This window comes from Pollicipes pollicipes, unplaced genomic scaffold (assembly GCF_011947565.3).
Source record: "Pollicipes pollicipes isolate AB1234 unplaced genomic scaffold, Ppol_2.1 Scaffold_7262;HRSCAF=8765_pilon_pilon_pilon, whole genome shotgun sequence".
Classification (NCBI taxonomy): domain Eukaryota; kingdom Metazoa; phylum Arthropoda; class Thecostraca; order Pollicipedomorpha; family Pollicipedidae; genus Pollicipes; species Pollicipes pollicipes.
The window spans coordinates 15366519-15387217 of record NW_023597055.1 but is presented as its reverse complement, the minus strand read 5'-3'; the positions used below and the strand labels follow the sequence as shown (position 1 = coordinate 15387217).

The 20699-nt window shown below is 56.6% G+C and overlaps 1 protein-coding gene across 2 annotated transcripts in view; it reads left to right on the top strand.

Moving 5' to 3' along the window:
- Positions 1-2754: 2754 nt before the first annotated feature.
- Positions 2755-20699, top strand: part of LOC119113878 (cAMP-dependent protein kinase type I regulatory subunit) — an 85764-nt gene continuing 67819 nt past the window's right edge. Inside the window, exon 1 of one of the 2 annotated variants that reach the window (XM_037238110.1) lies at positions 2755-3084. In XM_037238110.1, coding sequence (XP_037094005.1) covers positions 2890-3084 — 195 coding nt within the window. In that variant the 5' untranslated portion in view covers positions 2755-2889. Of the gene's footprint in view, positions 3085-16969; positions 17156-20699 lie in introns of those variants that run through there. The other variant, XM_037238112.1, reaches the window with a different exon arrangement.

Below are 20699 nucleotides of genomic sequence, written 5' to 3'. Positions count from 1 at the left end.
CTGTCTGCCTTAGGAATGAATTGGCCTAACGGGCACTTCATTGCCCATCATTTAACGTATGCGACTTGATCTGCTTTTGTGTAGGCAGGGGCGTAGCCAAAGCCTTGCTAAGGGGGAACACAAGGTTGACAAAAGCCCATCTTATGGTGATCCCCCCCAAATCCCCGGATATAGCTTACTTGTTAACAAGTGACAGTTGCCTTCGCTTTTTTGATATTTTTACCTTGTAACCAGAACAGAAACCAGGAGCTACCGTGAGCTGTTTGCATTTTGAGGTCAATAAGCTGCAGAAATCAGGCGTTGAATGACTGCATGAAATAAATCACCGGCGCTCTTAATTTACAATGGTTAGTTGACTCTTTCTAAACCGATAGAATTCAGAAGCTTTGTCAATTTCTTTTTTATCTGGGTTCTTAAGGCATTGATGTCATCGCGAAGGGAGATTGTAGACCGATATGTTTGATCCAAATTTGAAGATGAAAAGTTAATTGCAGATCGAGTGGTCAACAATGTGTGTTAACATGGCCAAGCCATGTTTGCCTGAAAATGTTCACCATTCAGTCAGAATCGATTAGTGATACAGTTTACATAACATGTTGTTTAACGTATGCGCTCACAAATAGTAGCAACAAAAACCTCGACACTAGGCGCTGCAGTCTCCGTAGTCCGCGGAACGTTAGCCCGGTAGTTAACATTTAGCCGCGTCCCACCGGTGGACGAAAATGATGACGCTTCACCCTTAAACACTTAAATCGACTAGTAATACAAGTTATGCGATGTAATTTTGAGCATGCGCAGCCGAAAATTTTAGAAACACAAGCCTCCACCCCAGGCGTTACAGCCTCCGTAAGCAGCGCAGCGTCTGCCTAGCAGCTAATATTAAGTTGTGGCCAACGAGTGGACGAAAATGACTACGCTTCTGAAAAAGTATCCTTGGACGCTTCATGACATCAGATCTTACATTTAGAAGGCAGTCTGAGCGCATATTTCACGTGTGCAATTTTTAGACTGATAAAAAGAACGAATTGGCCCTTAAAGCACCAAGAAGTAGGGCTGGAATCTGGTGGTTGAACTGGAAGAGTTAAGGAAAAAAATCTATTTTTCGTGTTTTCGCAGCTATTTATCCATCCAGAAGACAGATTAACAAGGCGCCCGCCGTCTGGTAACACTTGCAGTGGCTGACGCGGTTCGGTTTTACGGAAGCTGTAGCCCATGCCATTCGTGTCCTTGCTCTCGAGGTTTTGGGCGGCCATGTTCAAACCTTTTAATGTAATAAATTTTACTAATCCATTCTGAAAAAATAAACGTTTTCAGGCAAACATGGCATGACCTTGTTGGTTTTTTAAATTCATTTCGACCCACCCTATTCAGCAATAATGAGACCCCCACTCCACTCAACAATAATAACACCCCTTATTTCCTTCCGGGCAAGGGGCCTCTTGAGTAGAAAACCAGGGGTACATTACCGTTCCGGGTCAAGGGCCGAAGGGCCATTCCGTGCCATCGCAAATTGTCTTCTGGCTATCATTCTGGTGGCACGGGGCGGGGTCTCCTGGCCGATCCGGAGGGCATCAGCAGGGTACATATCACAATGCTCCCATCCCTGACACGGGAGGCCTTCTGACCCGCGCAGTTAGCCCCGAATCAGCACAGAAGCCCTCATTGACGCAACAACATCCCTGATCACCGCAGGTAGTCCGATAGCTGTCACATAGATTCCAGTTCCGCGTTTTTGTTTTGTGTTCTTCAAAGATACCGAGTTATCCCTGAATGTAGATTGTAGATGAAATGGGGTTCTTTGTGTTAATATGGCTAATCCATGTTCGTCTTCAAATGCTCAAGATCCTGTCAGAGCTGATTACTGATGAGAAAACTACGCAATATGGTGCTGAACATGCATGCTCGCAAGTCATAACAATAACAGCCTCGACGCCCGGCGTTGCAGTCTCCGGGCCGCGCGGCTTGGGCCTTGCGGCTGTAATACTAAGCAATGGTCAATGAGCAAAGAAAAAAGATGACGCATTTTAAGAGAGACGGCTGATTAACTATGTAAACCGGCACGTATGTTTAATGCAGTGCAAAAGTAAGCCAAATGCAACACTGATCTGAAAGTGTGGGGGTGGGGGGTGGGGGCAGTTAATATTGTTGGCTCCCAACCTTGAAAAGCGAGGGGGGGGTATGGCCCCCTGTTCCTACGCCCATGCGTAGGTTACCAGTTTCATAAGGTCAAAGGGTTGTGGCATAGAAAATGCGCATGATGAAATGTTTATCGGAAAAAGCTCATTTCAAAGTTCCTTTGAATTCGCATGAAATTTTTTGCCTACGAAGGATTTTTTTTAAAAAAAATGCGCCCGTAAAAGTTCCTACGCAGATGTACGATGCAGGCACACAGATACTCGTCCCTCAAATGCCCATCAGAGATAAAAGTGCGCACTTTGGTACGCACGCAGAGGTGGAATTCTGATATATTAAGATGTCTACGTGCAAATATTGTGGCGCAAACAGTGCTCTGAGAGAAGTACTCCCGTCAAAGTTATTTACGCCATCGCTGATGGCGGGAAAAGTACATGTTAACTTACATCAGTACTAGGAAAAATATTGGCCCAAAATGGGTCTACATTTGTGCTGCCAAATGTGGGCTGGGTCGAATCTGGTCTGAATGTGGGCTAACTTCCGCAGCATCCTTGGCCCTACTTGCCGTGTTTGTTTCTCCGGTATTTCCAAGGACACAGACAGTGCATGCCGTGCGTCGCTTGTTGGGATGTGTGCTGTGGGGGCCGTGTAATATTGTGGTTGGTGCGTGACAAGGCAGGTCGTGGGTGTAGACCCGTTTAGGGAGTACTTTATTTTGGTGACGTGGTGGAGTGTGCGATACAACGTTGATACTGAATGGGATTGTCTTCGTTGCTCAGAACAGACGTGGACAACAACATGGATGAGGAACAGAGTCTCCGTGAATGTGAAAATTATATACAGCATCACAATGTTCAGCAAATACTGAAAGATTGCATTGTTCAGCTCTGCATCAATCGCCCAGACAACCCCGTCAGTTACCTGAGAGACTATTTCCAGACACTTGAAAGGGTAAGTGTCTAGTAGGCTGCCCATTATCATGTTTTGTGTAGGCACACTGCTTTCTTTTTTGCCCAACCCTGTGAAACCACACTGCAAGAGGGTGATTTAGCTAAGCAGGTACTTGCCTATTGGTTGTGATTTGTTTCACATGCATGGCCAATCACTAAGCAGGGATGACAGAAGTGAATAGGACAGAATACATGTAAGTAGGACAGAATATGTTCAAGTCCTCTGGAATGAACTGAACATAGGGTGTCTGCAATACACATGGAATAACAAGGTGATTTTTTGTTTGTCTCCTGGGCCAACTCCTGAGAGAACCCACCATTGCTTTCTGTGCTTCCTGGCAGGAAGGCTAAGTTTACTTATTGAAGGAATTGTGAGCAAAACAATGTGAATTGGGGTAGTTCTACTAGGACAGGGAGGGGTTATGGCCTAGTGCAGTTTACCAGGGGGCAAAAACATGCATTTCTTTCCTTGGCATTTCAGCAGGCCTCATTATGATACCAAAAGGCCTCAAATGGCTTCAACAGAGCATTCTGTAAATCTAAAGCAGGATCCCAACATCATATAGAAGATAATGTCTTCTGTATGGCATTGGGTTCATTATGTGTAGGGTTGTAATATTTTTAAAGTTCATTTTTAGGGTGACAGGCATTGTTGACATATACTGCACTGATTTTGTATCATGTTTTTTTGCACCTTAGTTTTCTTGGTTCTTGTTTTTTCATCATTGTTTTTCTCATCAGGCTTACACCTCATCTTGTTCAGCTCTAAAGATGTGAAGAAGGTAAACAATTAGCATAGTGCATGTCATCCTGTTGATTCTGACCTTCCAAGTGACATTGCAACACTGCTCCACCAGCTGTGCTGGTTTCTGATTTGAACCATGTGGAAAACAATGCTGTAGTAACATTGGAGTCTAGATGGCTGATCCAGGTACAAAAGTAGAAACTAAGGTGATTTTGTGAATGCATGTGTAAACAAATGTAAATATAAATAAGTATATGTGTGTATATACTACAGCATATTACGTTATAATGCACGGAATATCCGCGTACTGACACCAGGTGCGTCACTAGGACTGGCGCCAGGAACGCAAGATGCTTATTTGAGGTTCGATTGCACTGTTGAATCGGTAGAAAACGCATTTTGTTTTGTCATCCGAATCAACCGAATCATTTTAAACAACAAAGCCATCCACGTGTGGCCTCCAAACCGGCGTCCATCCCCAGTGCGCACTGCCCTGCCCGGTGTGTAGCAATTATGAGAAACATCAGTTCTGGAGTGTGCCAATAGGTGGCGATATCCCCCCGCGCCTGTATTGAGCCCGCTAGGCCCCCATTGAGGCAAAACGGTTCATTCACTACTGAAACGTTTCCTTGAACGCTGGTTTCCTTCCTCTCGATTCTTCTGTGCCCTCTTTTCACCAAAATCGTCAGCGGAGAAGGAAGGAGGAGGCGGTCGATGCAGCAATGACAAAACCCCGTGAGGTTTCGCCTGTCCTAAATCGAATAGCGGCTATCTAACTATTAAGGAGTTTGTATGCAGTGTGCGTCCATCCATGCCTTACATATTGGCGAAGAGAAATCATTTGCTTTCAATCAATGAATACGTTTTAGAGCAGGACATCGAAGCGCAGTTGCAATTTTCAGTTCATATCTGTCTGTCTTTCTCTTTCTCAGCATACGCATTTTAAGTCGGAGGAACAGAGGGAATGGTCCAGGTCACTTTGCGTCGATAAACATCTCGCCAGAACTGCGAGCTGAAAAATGGGCCTGAGCGTGCATAAAAATTAATCATGGTTTTAAAGGGCTTGTTTTACTAAATACATGGATTTTGGGCGTACGCGCAGCGACCCGGACGACCAGGAATCTATGCCGTCGACGTTATTCATGTCATGCCCCATAACTTCTACACCTTTTGGCGTTCGCTGCGATCCGGACGACGAAGATGCTACGTGACGTCATGCGGAATCTTTGTCGCACACGCAGAATCTATTTTTTCGCGACTTGAATGAAGTGAAACAGAAATGGCGCAGCAGATTCAATAAGAAACGAGTCATTGTGTGTGCCCGAGACTGACCACGGGTGATGAAACGTGTTGTATGTGACACATAGCTTAATTTGTAGTTTCCATTATGAGCGCGCGTAGTACCGGCAACTGAAAATTGTGTGTGTGTGCCTTTTCGTTTGCACCTACAGTCACGACAGTTTCGCAGATGTAAACAGCAAACGAGTTGCGCTGCGAAGACGCCCGGCAAAGATCCTACGTGGCGTCGTCATGCATAATGGAACATTATCGATGGGCTTGAATACACCCTGGATAGGTTTAGCTCTTGGGAATGTTTGACTTTGAGGTACTTCTGTCTGTCCTCTGTCGCGTTTACGACGACTGCTCTGGAGACAAACCGAGATTGCAGGCGACTCCACCATCTGATTCTGCTGCGGAACAAACACCTGCGTGTCCTGCGAGGTGCTGATGAAACATTGATGGTTTAACGGTCCCGCGAATTCGGGGAGGGTTTGGATCCGTTGGCGGCAAACACTACGGCAAACACTGGTGCAGAATGTAAACAAGCCGCTGGGTGTGGCCCTGCTCCCTGCATTGTTTGCAAAGATTTATCTTGCAGACGTGGGCTCCAGACCTGTTGCACGTCTGAACGATCTGCGAACAGCCCGTTCGTCTCTCACAAACGCTTTGCATCAGCGGGGAGGGGAGGGAGCGGCTCGCGGGCCCCCGCGAGCTGCTGCCAAACCGGCTCCGCGGTCCTGTAGGAGGAGGCCTGTGTAGAGGGTGGACCCAGAGCCGAGGCCTGTCGCGCCACCTCCCGTCAGGTATGCTGCAAAGGATCACCAGCGCGGCGAGCGACGACAGCCGTGAGGTGCTTACCTGGCTCCAGATGTTTCGCCTTCTGGCATGGGGGGTACTTTGGCAAACGCTACTCGTGCGATGCGAATGCGTTGAGGAAAATAAGGGAAGCGCGTAACCAGGCGAGGGTAGCCAGCGAATACTGCAACTGCAAATTGTTGACGCAGTAGCTTAATGTTACGCCTTGGGGGAAATTTTGTAGAGGTGCTACCGTCAGAAAAGCCAGTAGAACCAAGGCAGCTCAACTCTGTCTGGGTTCGGAATCAAAGGGTGACAGGTCAGTGCCCAGGCATTGCGTGGAGGGCTGCCGGAAAGCCAGGACTCTGGTAGCATTAATCTATTCTTACATCTTGCACACCCTACTGGATCAATTTTGGAATGTGGCCCCCACGCACTATTGAACCCCAAGATGGGTTCATGGACCCAGAATTTTTGTGTAGCATTACAAAAAATGAGAGATCTGGTGTCACTGAAATATTACAGCTTTATGACACCATTATCACATTACGTGACACCATGTCACCGTATGACGCCATGCCACCATATGACACCATGCGCTATATGACATCATGACACCATATGACATCAGTCATGGCTGATATGTCACCTAAAGGACTATTTTATGACAAAAATAGTGAAATGTTATTTACCAGCTTAAAGAGAGTCAAATCCATTAAGAACACACATTTCGGGAGATTAGGCTGTGAGGCATTCTGCACAGCTACGCAATCATTCACACAGATCAATGCCCTGTCTCACTGGATTTCGAAGCTATGCATTTCAGACAGGCCCGTTGCAAGATGGGTGCATTTGAGCATGGTTATCCCGTTTCTCATGAGAACTGGGATGCAACCCCAGCATGGTACTGTGCCGTCCCTAACTAGAGATATGAGGATTTCACAAAGTTGCACAATTTTTAAGTTGAAATCGGAAACAGTTGGCTTTACAACAACCGAAGAACCGGATTGTCCCACTCTCAAAAAATGACGTAAACTTAGAGCACCGTTTTTCTGATATACAGGTAGTTCCTGAGCGTGATCTTTCTATGAGCCTAGTTCCCAATGTTCATGCCGGTCTGTAAAGTATTTATCCACTGTAGGTAGTAATTGCCCGCAGGGCATCAGCGAACCAAACCTTGTGCTTGTGCGCGTCACTGCGATCAGGCCAAACTGATCTGAACATACAAGCTAGTTCGTGCGATGTTTCACGTATGTTTGCTTAAAAAACGTTTGCAATAGTGCCCTGGAAGTGATCGGACTGTTTTGGGACGCCGGTGTAAGGCCAATGAGATAAATCTGGCTCGGGATAGTCTCTGCACGCGGCTAAGCAGCCGTGGATACCTCGTTGCGATTCATAATGACTGAATGGAAAACTCGAATGTCTGTAGCTCAATCGGTGCTGTTGGCGATTACAAGCATTCGCTTTCCACCCGCCATGTTCACCAGATTACGCAATCCATGTTTCTGCATGCGATACTGGTGCTGCTGGGTTGATAAGTGCTCGATGGTCTTTTTCATTAAGTCTGAAGTGATGTCGGATTGGACGTCAAGGATTTGATAGTGCATTATCAGTGACGGGCATGAGTTGGTGACCTGGCCTGTGATAGCGTGTCCTCTACAATCAGTGCTGCGTGGCCTATGCTCGGACGTGGGGTGCCGAATCTCTGTTCGTCAGCTCCAGCCGCGTGACGTCGGCGAATTGGCCGCGCGGCGTTAGCCTATTAGCCGCGCGGTGGGAGCCGATTAGCCGCGAGGCGCCGGCCGGTTAGCCGCGTGGCTGTGTTCGTTTAGCCGCGTGATGTCAGCCGATTAGCCGAGGCCGCGCAGGCCATCAGCTGCGGAGAGTCTGCGGCTAGCGGACTGTCGCATACCACCACCGCCCTGACCTGGCGTCTGGCACGGGCGGTTGGCCGCGCGGCGCCGCCTCCTGCTGACCATGTGCGACCTCAGCCCACCGTGGCGGACGGCGCCGTGACGTCACAGCCAGCCATGGCCGCCGGCGGCGGCTCAGGTGGCGGCCACGGCCCCGCCCCCCCCCCCCCCCCCCCTGACGGCGGCGTAATCCTGCTGGTGCGCCGGCCGCACCTCAAACCGGCAGCTCAGGGAGCGAGCGACGCCGTCCGGGCGCGGCCCGTCGCAGCGCCGGCCGCTCTGTGCCAGGCGGCGGGGCTGGTGTGGACCGGAGGTGGCGGCGCCGCCAGCGCCGGGGTTCGGAGGCGCTGGCGCTGAGCTCGCCTTCCGGAGACAGGTGGCGCCCGAATGCGGGAGTTTCTCCGCAGCTGGGGTGCTGGCGAACGCGCGCCGCAAACGCTGGCGTGCGTGATCTGCATGCGTTGTAAGGACCATTCGCCATGTATTGAACGCCAAGGGGAGGAGACGGTGCCCCCCCCCCCCCATGAGAAGTCTAGATCCTTCTGGCCACCCTCAAGAGATCCGAGATTGCTTCGGTTTAAGAGATAAATCCTATAAAATGTTGAGGCGCACCGATGTCGTGTACTTTTTCATCGTTTCAGAAGTCCGTAGGGGGGTGCCGGTAGTGTAGTGGTTAAGGCGTCTGCGTTGACCACTGCGCGTCTGGGAAACCAGATGTACGGGGTTCGATTTTCCCGCGGTGTCTGCCCTTCCTGCCAGGGTGAGAGGCAGGCGATGCCGTATAGCCTCAGCAGCTGGGTGCGTCGTAGAGCCCCAATGACATGACACATGACAGAAGTCCGTAGGACCACTGGATCGGTCAAGACACTGGGTCGTTCGAAATGACGTTCCTGTTTAACGAAATGTGCGTTAAATTCGATAAAAAGGCGAAATCGGCGCGCTCTTGGCGAAACGAAACAAAATCTCACCGTACATTACATCCTGGATTGGACGTGACGCCATATCGTCCACCTCGAGTCATCTCTGACGGTCATTTAGCCGCCACCAGTCGACCTCCGTAGTGGTGGCATCTGCGTGCTGTTTATAGTGTCGGCGATAAGGACGATATGGACGGGTGGCCTGGCCAGCATTACGTCCGGACTGAGGTATTCTGCCTGATTAGCTTGGCAGGATCGCTGCGTCCCGGTAGTTCTGGCTGGTGATGTGGTGAATAACAGGTGGTGGGATGACGGGTTGGCGGTCGGGTAACCGACTGCTGATCTGATGACTGATGGTGATCTGATGAACGGGTGGTGAGTTGACGGGTTGGCGGTGGAATAGCCATCTGCTGATCTGATGGCGGGTGGTAGTCTGATGGCGAACAGGTGGTGGGATGACGGGTTGGCGGTGGGATACACGCTGGTGATCTGATGGCGGGCAACGGTCTGATGACTCGTCCAGCACAAGGTGGCGGCTGTGTCCTGGCTGCCGTTCGTCGGCGGGCCGCGCGCTGTTCTGATCTGAAGCATCTCCGGAAGACTGCACAAACTGCACCCGTGGGCCAGCTCACAGCGACAAACCGTGTCGCAGCCCGGTGCGGACGCTCTCTGACCTGCATACAATCTGCATGTCCGAATTTTCCCAGAGGGTCGTTCGTCGCGTTGGTATCGCAGACACGGCACGATTCCAGCCGCAGCCTGGAACTAAGCGTCTGGCGTCCGGCAGGCATGGTGAGCTCGCGCGATCCTCTCTTACTACCTCAGAATAGTTGCCAGAAATTACCTCTTTCTGTCACTTATGACCGTGCTTGAAAAATTACGTAGTAGAAATGTACTACCAACATACACAAATTCCTTGTATTTCAGGCTTGTTGATTGCTTGCCCCTTGCGCGAGTCCCATGCTGGTGCGTCCCTTTTTTGTCAGCGGCGCCCCTGTGCCGCTGGGGCGCCCCTCTTCGATGCGTCCCTGTACCGCTGGAGGCGCCTCTCTTCCATCAGCGGACCCCTTGCGCCGCTAGGGGCGCCCCTCTTCTGTCAGCGGAGCCCCTGTAGCGCTGGGGGCACCCGTCTTCGGTTAGCGGCGCCCCTGTACCGCTGGGGACGCCTCTCTTCCATCAGCGGAGCCCCTATACCGCTGGGGGCACCCGTCTTCCGTCAGTCAGTGGCGACCCTGTATCGCTAGGGGCGCCCCTCTTACGTCAGTGACGTCCACGTACAGCTAGGGGCGCTCCTCTTCCGTCAGCGGCGCCTCTGTACAGCTAGGGGCGCCCCTCTTCTGTCAGGGGAGCTCTTACACCGCGGGGGGCGCCCGTCTTTAGTCAGCGGAGCTCCTACACCGCTGGGGACGCCCGCCTTTCTTCAGCGGAGCCCGTGTACAGCTAGGGGCGTCCCGCTTCTGTCAGCGGAGCCCCTGTACCGCTAGGGGCGTCCCGCTTCTGTCAGCGGAGCCCCTGTACAGCTAGGGGCGTCCCTCTTCTGTCAGCGGCACCCCTGTACAGCTAGGGGCGTCCCTCTTCTGTCAGGGGAGCTCCTACACCGCTGGGGGCGCCCGTCTTTCTTCAGCGGAGCCCCTGTACAGCTAGGGGCGTCCCGCTTCCGTCAGCGGAGCCCCTGTACCGCTGGGGGCGTCCCGCTTCTGTCAGCGGAGCCCCTGTACCGCTAGGGGCACCCCGCTAGCCGCTATCCACGCTACTTTGGTCTGCAGCGACGGTGTACAAGTGGCCCGCGACAGGTTCGGTGGGGCCGCCGCTGGCGGTCGCGGCAAGGGAAGAAGATTCATAGCCAGCAAGCACGGCACATCCGGTTATCGCAAAATTATGCTGAAACCGTGGCGGGGAGGCACGGCAAGCGATCAAGCATCATCAGCAACATATTTTAGCGTCACGAAGGCTTCATTCTTCAAAGTCAAGCTTCCGGCAAAATCTTGGCGTCACAGGATCCAGGTCGTGGACCACATTACTCGGGAGCGCTTAGTTGCGGTGCAAACTGGGCTATTGCACGCCCAGATGAACGGTGGGTGATGGAGACTGGAGAGTTTCGGCCCCGCGGCCGCTGTTATCACCCGCCGCCGTCCACTGCAGTAGGCCACCGACGGCGGAATCTGCGGCAATCTGCGACGCCACACGTCCTCGGTTGTCAGCGGCAGGCCATTGGCTGCCGGAGGGGACCATATATCGCCGACGGCCCCGCGGCCCCGAGGCCGACGAGAGCCCTCCGACGCCCCAATCTCCTGCCGTCGTGGGCAGGCCGCCGGTGTAGCGGCCGGGGCGAGCGCTGCGCTCCCATTCAGTGGCCGGCCCTGGCGCCGACAGGACGTCAAGTATGTCATACTCCAGGGAATTGCCCTGCCAGGCACCAGGCTGCGCCGGCTACAAGTGCACGCTCGCGTGAGCCCTGAGCTTCTTCTACCTGGGGCTTGATTTTGGCGCTGTTCCTGTCCCCAACGCCGACCACCAACATCGGGGATTAATGTTATACGCACGCTTTGATAAAAATGCCTAATTACGCGCCATATGACCTAAAAATGTATGTCGCGGTAGTTGTCACGGAACAGCAGTATGCACTCCGGTCAATATGCCTCGTGGAGGCCCCAGCGAGTATATTTGTGATGTGGGGCCTGAGGTGCCGTGGCTCGAAGCTCCGCTCACGAGTATTTGGAGCGTTTTGAATGAACGCGGAGACGGGCTCACCTCAGCCTCCAGTACCCAGCTGCCGTTCACCCGCTTCGCAAACGGATCTTCGAAGAAAAAGTACAGATGTCGGGCGTCACGCTTCATGCGAACGGGGCAGCTAATTACGGCAACCTGAAATACGAATCAACATGCGCTGTGATAATGGCGATGGCTGGATGCCTCGCTGTTCATTCGTGTGCCATTGCTAAACGACACACTCATTCACCGCTCTTATTATGTCATGCTTTGTGCAACACTCACCGCAGCGTGGCTTGCGGTTTGCAGCCAACCTTTTGGAATGTTGTCTGGGCGCGAGCTGAAGGCTGCTGCAGTTCCTTCGGATGACTACATGCCGGCATGGATGTTTTTCCCATCGTGGTTGTCAGCTTTTGATTGGATCGTGCTCCGTTGTGCCAGCCGTGGCGGAGCGACTGCCCGATTTATTGGGATGTTCTGAAAGGTGCATTTGTTGGAGTGAGTGAGTTTGTAAAATGAGACGTCAAAAATGTTGGCTTCTGGCCACCACGCCACTTGGGTGCGGTGTCCTTGGATAGCTACGCCAAAACCTTGCGTCCTTCAGTTTTACGGGCTTCTATTCATATCTGCGCTCAACCCCGTGGGAAGATATTCACATCGCGCGGCTAGCAAAAAGCGGTCGATACTCTTGTTGGCTCAGTTTGTATTGCCTGTGTTCCGTGGTTTTCCGAACCGAAAACATAATTCGGTTGTGGTCGGCCTCATGGTCCGTGTGTGTCCCAACCCAATTTTATCGTTTCCAGTCTGATGTTGAACATATGTAACTATCTTGGAGGTATGGAGGGGTGGTGGGGTGGTGACATGCAACAAGTGCTCACGCATGCACGCGCGCACACGCACACACGCACGTACGCACACATGCACGCACGCACGCATGCTCATTCGCGCGCGGGCCCGAGGCTGTGAAAGGGTGTGATGTTCCCCCGTTTTTGTGAATTCAACACAAAGCTGGTGACCGTGTCAGAGCTCCACACAGTGTCACGGACGAGACCGGTGGGAATGGGAGAGGGGGAGGGGGACGCGCGATGTTGATCAAGTCTTATGTAGTGTGTTATGTGCGCTTTCCAGGACGCTCATCCGCTAAAGCCGAAGGCGTTTCCCCTCGGTAAACGAAAGTTTCCCACAAAAGAAAAAGTTGGATGGTCCGAGAGAGTACATGAGGGTTAGTTAACGTTCTTCTTTCAGTTTCCATCCGGGGTGGATGTTTGTATCAGCGATGTGTCAGGCGATCATTGTTACTAATCATGTACCAGGTGGCCATTGGTACCAGCCGTGTTCAAGATAATCATTGGTACCAGCTATGTACTAGGCAATAGGTCGAGGCACCGATCAAGCTCTTGTGGACATCACCAAGAAGGCTCTGTGTGATCATCAGATGATGACTGTAACTTCTCACCAGCCTCCGGCACAGGGCGCCGAACTTGTGTGCAACTAAGTAATTATCTGGAGAGGACAAAGCCTAGAGGAGACTTAGCTCTTAAGTAGGCGAGTTTAGGTAATCTCTGTGTCTGTCAACTGCAGCCAGGCTCTGCCATCCTGCATGCCGCTCATTGTTTGCTGCACACAGCCCACCTGCTCTCCTCCCCGGCCCCAAACGGAACTAGCACCGTCTGGGTCTTCCCCACGGCTACCACTGGACCGCCCTCACCGTAAGCGTCCGTGTTGGCCGCAGCGCGAGCCGCGTCCCGGTGCTCAGCGCTGTCTGCACGCCGCCCCGCCCCTGCCCCGTGTTTGCAAGCTTGGTCCGTCGCTGCTTATCGGCCGCCGCACCTCACCTGACCGCCTGCAGAAGACGGCCACCCGGCGCCGGCCGCCGCCGTGACCGTGGACCGGGCGGCGGCGGGGTGCGACCATCACTCAGGCGCGGCGGACGGGACGCGCCGGCAGGAGGGAGGCCTGGACGCGGGGCGGCGCGCGACCACCACTCCGGCGCGCGGGATGCGCCGGCAGGAGGGGGGGGGGGGCCTGGACGCGGGGCGGCGCGCGACCACCACTCCGGCGCGCGGGATGCGCCGGCAGGAGGGGGCCTGGACGCGGGGCGGCGCGCGACCACCACTCCGGCGCGCGGGATGCGCCGGCAGGAGGGAGGCCTGGACGCGGGGCGGCGCGCGACCACCACTCAGGCGCGTGGGATGCGCCGGCAGGAGGGGGGCCTGGACGCGGGGCGGCGCGCGACCACCACTCCGGCGCGCGGGATGCGCCGGCAGGAGGGAGGCCTGGACGCGGGGCGGCGCGCGACCACCACTCCGGCGCGCGGGATGCGCCGGCAGGAGGGAGGCCTGGACGCGGGGCGGCGCGCGACCACCACTCCGGCGCGCGGGATGCGCCGGCAGGAGGGGGGCCTGGACGCGGAGCGGCGCGCGACCACCACTCCGGCACGCGGGATGCACCGGCAGGAGGGGGGGGGGGGGCCTGGACGCGGGGCGGCGTGCGACCACCACTCAGGCGCGCGGGGTGCGCCGGCAGGAGGGAACGCAACCTGCGCTGGTTTCGTGGATGGGAATTGAAAGGGAACGTCGATGCTAGGTGCGCCTGCGGTTGAAAATGCAGGCGTGGTAGCGACAATACGTGCGGAATACGCGATTGGTCGTGAGTGGCGAATGGAACATGAACCACCAAGAGCGGCGTTCCCTTACCCAGTTGAAATTGCCCTCATCCACCCCATTTTCAGGTCGAATGCGCCGCGCAAGCGCCGATGCAAATAGCCCGAATAAACGTAAGCTGTTGAAATGAGCTGGTGCGAACCGCAATGACCAGGTGAATCCGGGAATCCATGAATCCAGGGACGTCTTGACCTCGAACCTCGTTCGCAAACAAGCCCACGTGATTATGCGCGCGAGTTACTACCGTTTAGCGGCAGCTGTGTGTACATGCCTCGAGTTGCTGCCGTTTAGCGGCAGCTGTGTGCACATGCCTGCTTTCAATATGTGCCTTCCAGTGGAAGTGCTCGCTGCTGCTGGAGCGGGGTCCCAGCCGGCCGGCAGCTGGCCGTGGCCGTCTGAATGTCTCGAATGTCCTAAATGTCTTGAATGTTTTGCCGCGTCTGAAGGATGTCTTGCTGAACGCAAACCGCCGACGTCCACGACAGGCGTCGAACGCTCGCCAGAATTCACCTCGGACGTACAGAGCACACGGCGTGTTCATTTCTGCCGGCGTTACGAAAACAAACTTACGTCTTATGAAAACATCGTGCTTAATTGCTGCGCACTTCTGTGAGGAATTTCATGGATGTTACGTCTGATCGCCAGGTCACGAATAGTTATTATTACAAAATATGCTGGCGAAATTGCGAAGTCACTCCTGGTGTTATGGCGTCTAAGCTGCTTTGACCGCCCGTTAAGGAGCAGACCTCGTAAACCGATCGTTTAACTTCTGATAGTACTCGCAATCCGTGCGTTCGAAATCCACATGATTTCGAACCTCAGCAGGTACCGGAGCATCGGGGAGCCAAACCCACACCCATGCATCTGCCAGATCGCGATGAGTCCCAAACATGAGAGTCCTCAGTATGAGTCCTGAAACTCTGTGAGTCATTTACACGTACATTTCCAACGCTCGTTGCAACGTTGCAGCATTTCATGGCGAAGCTCGCTGAAGTGAAGTGCAATTGACTACCAATCCACAGGGGCATCGGCTTCGGTCACTTAAGAGGAGAAGCGCTCCCTCGGGTCCCAGTTTTGGTAACCGAGGAAGGACTCTCAGGTTAGGTGGAACGCTGGAGCTGTAATTGGGGAACCATTATCGTTAAGCGAGGTGGTTGAGCGCAGAACTCACCATCAGCAGACCCTGGTTCGAATTCCAGCAGTTCGAGGGAAAAAATTCTGGTTGTAACTCGTACATGACTGAAAGCCTTATAGCATCCCGTCTTCAAGACTCAACACCCGACGACGGCGGGAGAATGAACGGACCGAAACGTGGCATACGATGCTGACATATAAATACCAGCGCACGAGACGAGGAAGATACTTTCAATTACCGTTTAATCCGTAATACTGGTGCTTCGTCTCGAATCGCCCGATGAGATCGCACATCAGACGGAATTCCTTGAATTGCACTGCTAAGAACCCATGAGGCCTCTTTGAACACTTGGCACGTTTTTTAGCAAACTCCCGGCTGCGTACCAGCCCCCATGTTCGAGAAAGGCCTTTGGGTGGTGGAGTCGACGCCCACCTCAGCTGCCACCGCCAAAACTGTCACTTCAAACAGCCTGAACTGATTCATATCTAAACAAAGTGAAGCCTTAACGACGTGCTGTCGGTATGCACACACGGAGCCATTCATCAACCATTTTGTGCAGCTCGGCCGGCCACGTTCTCAAGGTCACGCGGCGTCATCGGCGGCTCCGGCGCCGCAGACTGGTGGTCGAGGAGCCCCGATCGGTCGAGTCCTCGGCCGTTCGGGCCTTATCAGCCGCCGCGAGTGGTCAGCCCTTCCGGCGAGTCATCTCTAGAGGAAGTCGGCGAGACCGGGCTCCGTGTGGAGGAGGTGTCAGACCTTCCTTCCCGGCTGGCTGCGTCCGCCACTGCTGACCCTGGTTTATGTGTCACGTGGTGACCCGAGGCGCGGAGGTCGGTGATCAGGGGTGAGGTCGGTTGGCTGATACAAGTTGGGTCACGCGGCACCTGGCGTGTGGTTGGGCCCGCTCGCGGACGACCGCGGCAGAGGGTCGGCGAGACCGGGATGGTCCGGTGCGCACCGCGACGCTAATAACACCGGACGCTGATCCGCACCGGGCCGCGGCTTGTCTGGGTCGCTGCGGGGACGCGGCGGCTCGCGCGGCTCGCGGGGCGGAGACCGGACGGCACTGCAGCTGCGGCCGGTCTCGGAAAGGATCGGCGGAGTCTGGGCTGAAGCTGAAGTCTGGGCTGAAGAGTCTGGCACTCGCGACGACGCGTGGCTGTTGGACTGATCCCACACAAGATCGTCATCCGCTGGGAGATCACCCGCCAGTGGTCTGAAGCGCACTGGAGGCTGCACTGGTAGGCCGTGATGCTCCGGAAAGGACGTCGGAGAGGCGTTGTGCTTGGACGGCTCACCGCTTCTTCTTTATGAGAGTCTCAGGTGTTCGGGCGGGTAAGGGATGATTCGGGCGCCCAAATGCCGCTCCGCTGGATTCAACATCTCCCGGCTTCGTAGCAAGCATGTCAGGCATGTTGCTGCCTCTGCTTCCGTGGGCAGTGCCCACTGCCCGGCACGTGGGGGGCGGTGACTGCTCGAGCGTCGCCGTCAGTTATCGGCCGGCGACGGTGGCGCCACCCGCGGCCGGCGAGGAAACCAGCGACCGCGCGGCCGGCAATTCGGCGCTCAGTGCAGGCCGACGGCGTGCGGCCGCATTGCAGTGGGCCGCCGCCGGACGGGGCAGTGGTGCGTGGCGGCGCAGCCTCGACGGTGACGTCCCGGAGCGCCACGTGAGCTCGGTCGCGCGCGGTGAGCGGCGTGAGCGCGCGGTGAGCGGTGTGAGCGCGCCGCGAGCGCTGTGAGAGAGAGCCGGCGTCGAGCCGCGCCCGGAGCCGCGCCGCGCCCACCAGCCCGCCCCGGGCCATGGGCCTGCTGGACTGCTGGCGCCGGAAGCACAAGTCGTCGCCGCCGGCGCCGCAGCCGACGACACCTGCCAAGCGCGATGTGGTGTCTGCTGATACGACTGATGAAAAGGTGGGCACTGCTCTCCGCCGCGCCGCGCGCCGGGCGCTGGTGCGCGGCCGGTGACGCTGGCAGGCATGCCCCGCTAGCGGTCCGTCTGCGAGTGCGACGCCTTCGTGAGCCGGGGAGGGCTTTTTGCGACGTGCCCGTAGTGGCAAAGTTCGTCATTTCAGCGGCGGGCTTCAGGCTCGCTTGCGCTTGAACTTTGCCGTGTGTTTCGCTGTGTCTCTGGGGCGCTTCGCCTCGCTTCGGAGCGTTCCAGCCAGCTGTCTGGACTTGGGTGCTGCACCTGCAGCGCGCCCCGGGGGTTCGAGGCGATGGCTGTAGACCGTCGAACCGGTACTGGAAGTCCTCGTGTTGTTCCCTTGGCGCCAGTTGCAGCAAGCACCAGCACTCAGCGTCTCTTGCAGCCCAGGCCGTGGCCAATCCCACCTGTGACTGTCATCAGCATTAGCATTACCGTGGCCGCTATCAGGGCTGTCATCCGCGGCGTCCGGGGGCCCGGCCGGCCCGCCGTCGCTCGGCGGTCCCCGGCCGACCTCGCTCCGGCTCCGCGCCGCTGCCCGGCACATTCCGCCCGTCAGCCCAGCCTCCACGCCGTGACCGGCGGCCGCGGGTGGCGCCGGCCGATGCCGCGGGGGCCGAGGCTCCGTGCCGGCCCGGACGGCGGCGGCGCAGCCCAGACGGCGCGGCGTCGGAGCCGAGCTGCGCCCGGAGTCTGACCCGAGTCCGTCGGCCCGGCGCGGCAGGCGGGCGGACGGACGGGAGCTGCTGGCCCGGTCGGTGCCCCGTCCGGCCAGCGTGGTCTGGTGGTCTGGTGGGTTTGGGGGCCCGGTCGGTGTGTCGTCCGGCCAGCGTGGTCTGGTGGTCTGGTGGTCTGGGTCCGGTCGGTACGCCGTCCGGCCGCTGCTCGCCGGCGTTCGCGCTCCCTGGCGATGGTCGGTTTCGCGTACGTTTTTGCTCTTGGTCTGATATCGTCTGGTCCGATTTTCATTGATCAAGGAGACGAAGATCGGGGTGTTTAGGTCAGGTCGAGATTCAGATTCGGATTCATATCTGTATTCGCCAACGATCCAGAACCGTAGTGGCCTTGCACTTGACACTTCAATGAAGATATAACGGCGACTTTAAGGAACCGGGCATCACTCTAACGAGGTACGAAGTGCACACACGGGGTTCGCATCGGCGTCCTGACTGCATTCCACGCTTCTGTTCTCCACTGAGTGAGGGTACATGTGAATGACCACGAGATAATAGTCGCAGCCGAACCCGAAGGAAATCTTTCACGCCGTGTTTCGGTCATCGTCGCGGCCGAAGTCTGTCATCACCTGCTTCAAGGCGGCGGGCACGGCATTCGTGTCGCTCTTGGTGGGGCGGGTCTGAAGCCACCGCAGCCGCGAGTCGCTCGCTCCCAGGTAGTCCTGCCCGGTCCCGGCTGGTCCCTCTGGCCGGTCTGGTCAGCGTTGGTCCGCCCAGCCCAGCCGGCACCACCCCGGTCCTGACCGCCGCATGTGCGGTCGACTCCGTCCAACGTCGCGCCGCGCCTTCGCACTCGTGGGAATGCTGGCGGGGCCATGCCAGTGCCCGCGCCACACTGCACGCGCCGCTTTATCGAGCTAGCGCGCGCCACACCCAGCTGGCTCACTACGTGCAGGTCGTGAGCCTCCCTCCCCCCACCGGCATTGTGTGCCCGTCTGGACCCGTGCTGGTATGCCGAGCGACGCCCCCGGCTGCCGCGCCACCGGGGCAGCCATGCAGGGAGGGCGCTGCGGTTCCGTGCCGTGTCCGCTATGGTCCCGTGCCGTGTCCGTCGCGGTTCCGTGCCGTGTCAACTGCGGTCCCATGCCGTGTCCGCTGCGGTCCCGTGCCGTGTCCGCGCTGCGGTCCCGTGCCGTGTCCGGTGCGTGCCGTGCCGTGTCCACTGCGGTCCCGTGCCGTGTCCGCTGCAGTCCCGTGCCGTGTCCGCTGCGTGCCGTGTCCGCTACGGTCCCGTGCCGTGTCCGCTGCGATTCCGTGCCGTGTCCGCTGCGGTCCCGTGCCGTGTCCGCTGTGGTCCCGTGCCACGTCCGCTGCGGTCCCGTGCAGTGTCCGCTGCGTGCCGTGTCCGCTGCGTGGGGTGTCCGCTACGGTCCCGTGCAGTGTCCGCTGCGTGCTGTGTCCGCTGCGCCGCCGGAAACGGTGATCTGCGCGAGCGTCATGGCTCAGTCAGGGCGGTCTGTCGCCTCAGGCACGCTGTGCGTTACGGTTATCAGCAGAGCGATGGGAGCTGATAGCCGGCCGCCTGGACTTCGGTCGCGGGGCAGATTACTCCTCGCGTGTGCTTTGGGTGGGTGGATGTATGGGGATGGGGAGGTACGCCTGTCTGCCTGTCTCTCTCTCCCTTCACCTCTATGTCGGTGCCTCTCTTCGGCCTGTCATATGCCTTTCCGCCGTTTGCCCTTCTTCCCTCCGTTTGCCCGCCTGCCTTTCTTTCTCTATCCTTGTCTGTCGTGTCTTCCCTCCTCTGTATTGTCTCTCCTGTTCTCTCTACCCCTCTGTCTGTCTGCCAGATGTGACCCGTAGCAGCAGTTGTATTATGATGGCGCGTCGGACAGCCCCCTCCCCCTCCTGCTGCCTTGCACCGCCTCTGCTTACCTGTCCCCGCCATCCGAGCTGCTGACGCTACGAAGATGTCCTTCGGACGGCCTGCCGCCATCCCCGCCGCATGCAAACAACCCAGCCTGTCCGTACCCCGTCCCACCTCTCCGGCCGTCTCCCGAAGGTGTGGAGGCCGCTGCATCAACAGCGGCGCCCCCGGACGGTGAGGCGGGACGAAGCGTGCGGTCCGTCAAGTCGGTGTATTGAGAGCGATCTTCAATAGTCGGCCTCGGTCAACAATTCTCAGCACATTGATGGGCGTGAAGTGTTGTGCGAAGGTGATCCGCTTTGGAAACGCGCCTCGTTTCTGTAAACTATCGCGTTAGTTCGCTGGGGGGGGGGGGGGTTACAGTTAGCGAGTGAAGCGGCACAGTAAGACACGCTGCGCCGTTGAGCTGCACTGGCTGGGTGGTTTGTGTGCCGACTGTGTGCCGGCGGCTGGGGGCTCGCTGCGCGGCTGAGCTGCACTGGCTGGGTGGTTTGTGTGCCGACTGGGGGCTCGCTGCTTGGCTGAGCTGCATTGGCTGGGTGGTTTGTGTGCCGACTGTGTGCCGGGGCTGGGGGCTCGCTGCGTGGCTGAGCTGTATTGGCTGGGTGGTTTGTGTGCCGACTGTGTGCCGGGGCTGGAGGCTCGCTGCGTGGCTGAGCTGCATTGGCTGGGTGGCTTGCGTGCCGACTGTGTGCCGGCGGCTGGAGGCTCGCTGCTTGGCTGAGCTGCATTGGCTGGGTGCTTTGTATGCCGACTGTGTGCCGGCGGCTGGAGGCTCGCTGCGTGGCTGAGCTGCATTGGCTGGGTGGTTTGTGTGCCGACTGTGTGCCGGCGGCTGGAGGCTCGCTGCGTGGCTGAGCTGCACTGGCTGGGTGGTTTGTGTGCCGACTGTGTGCCGGGGCTGGATGCTCGCTGCGTGGCTGAGCTGCA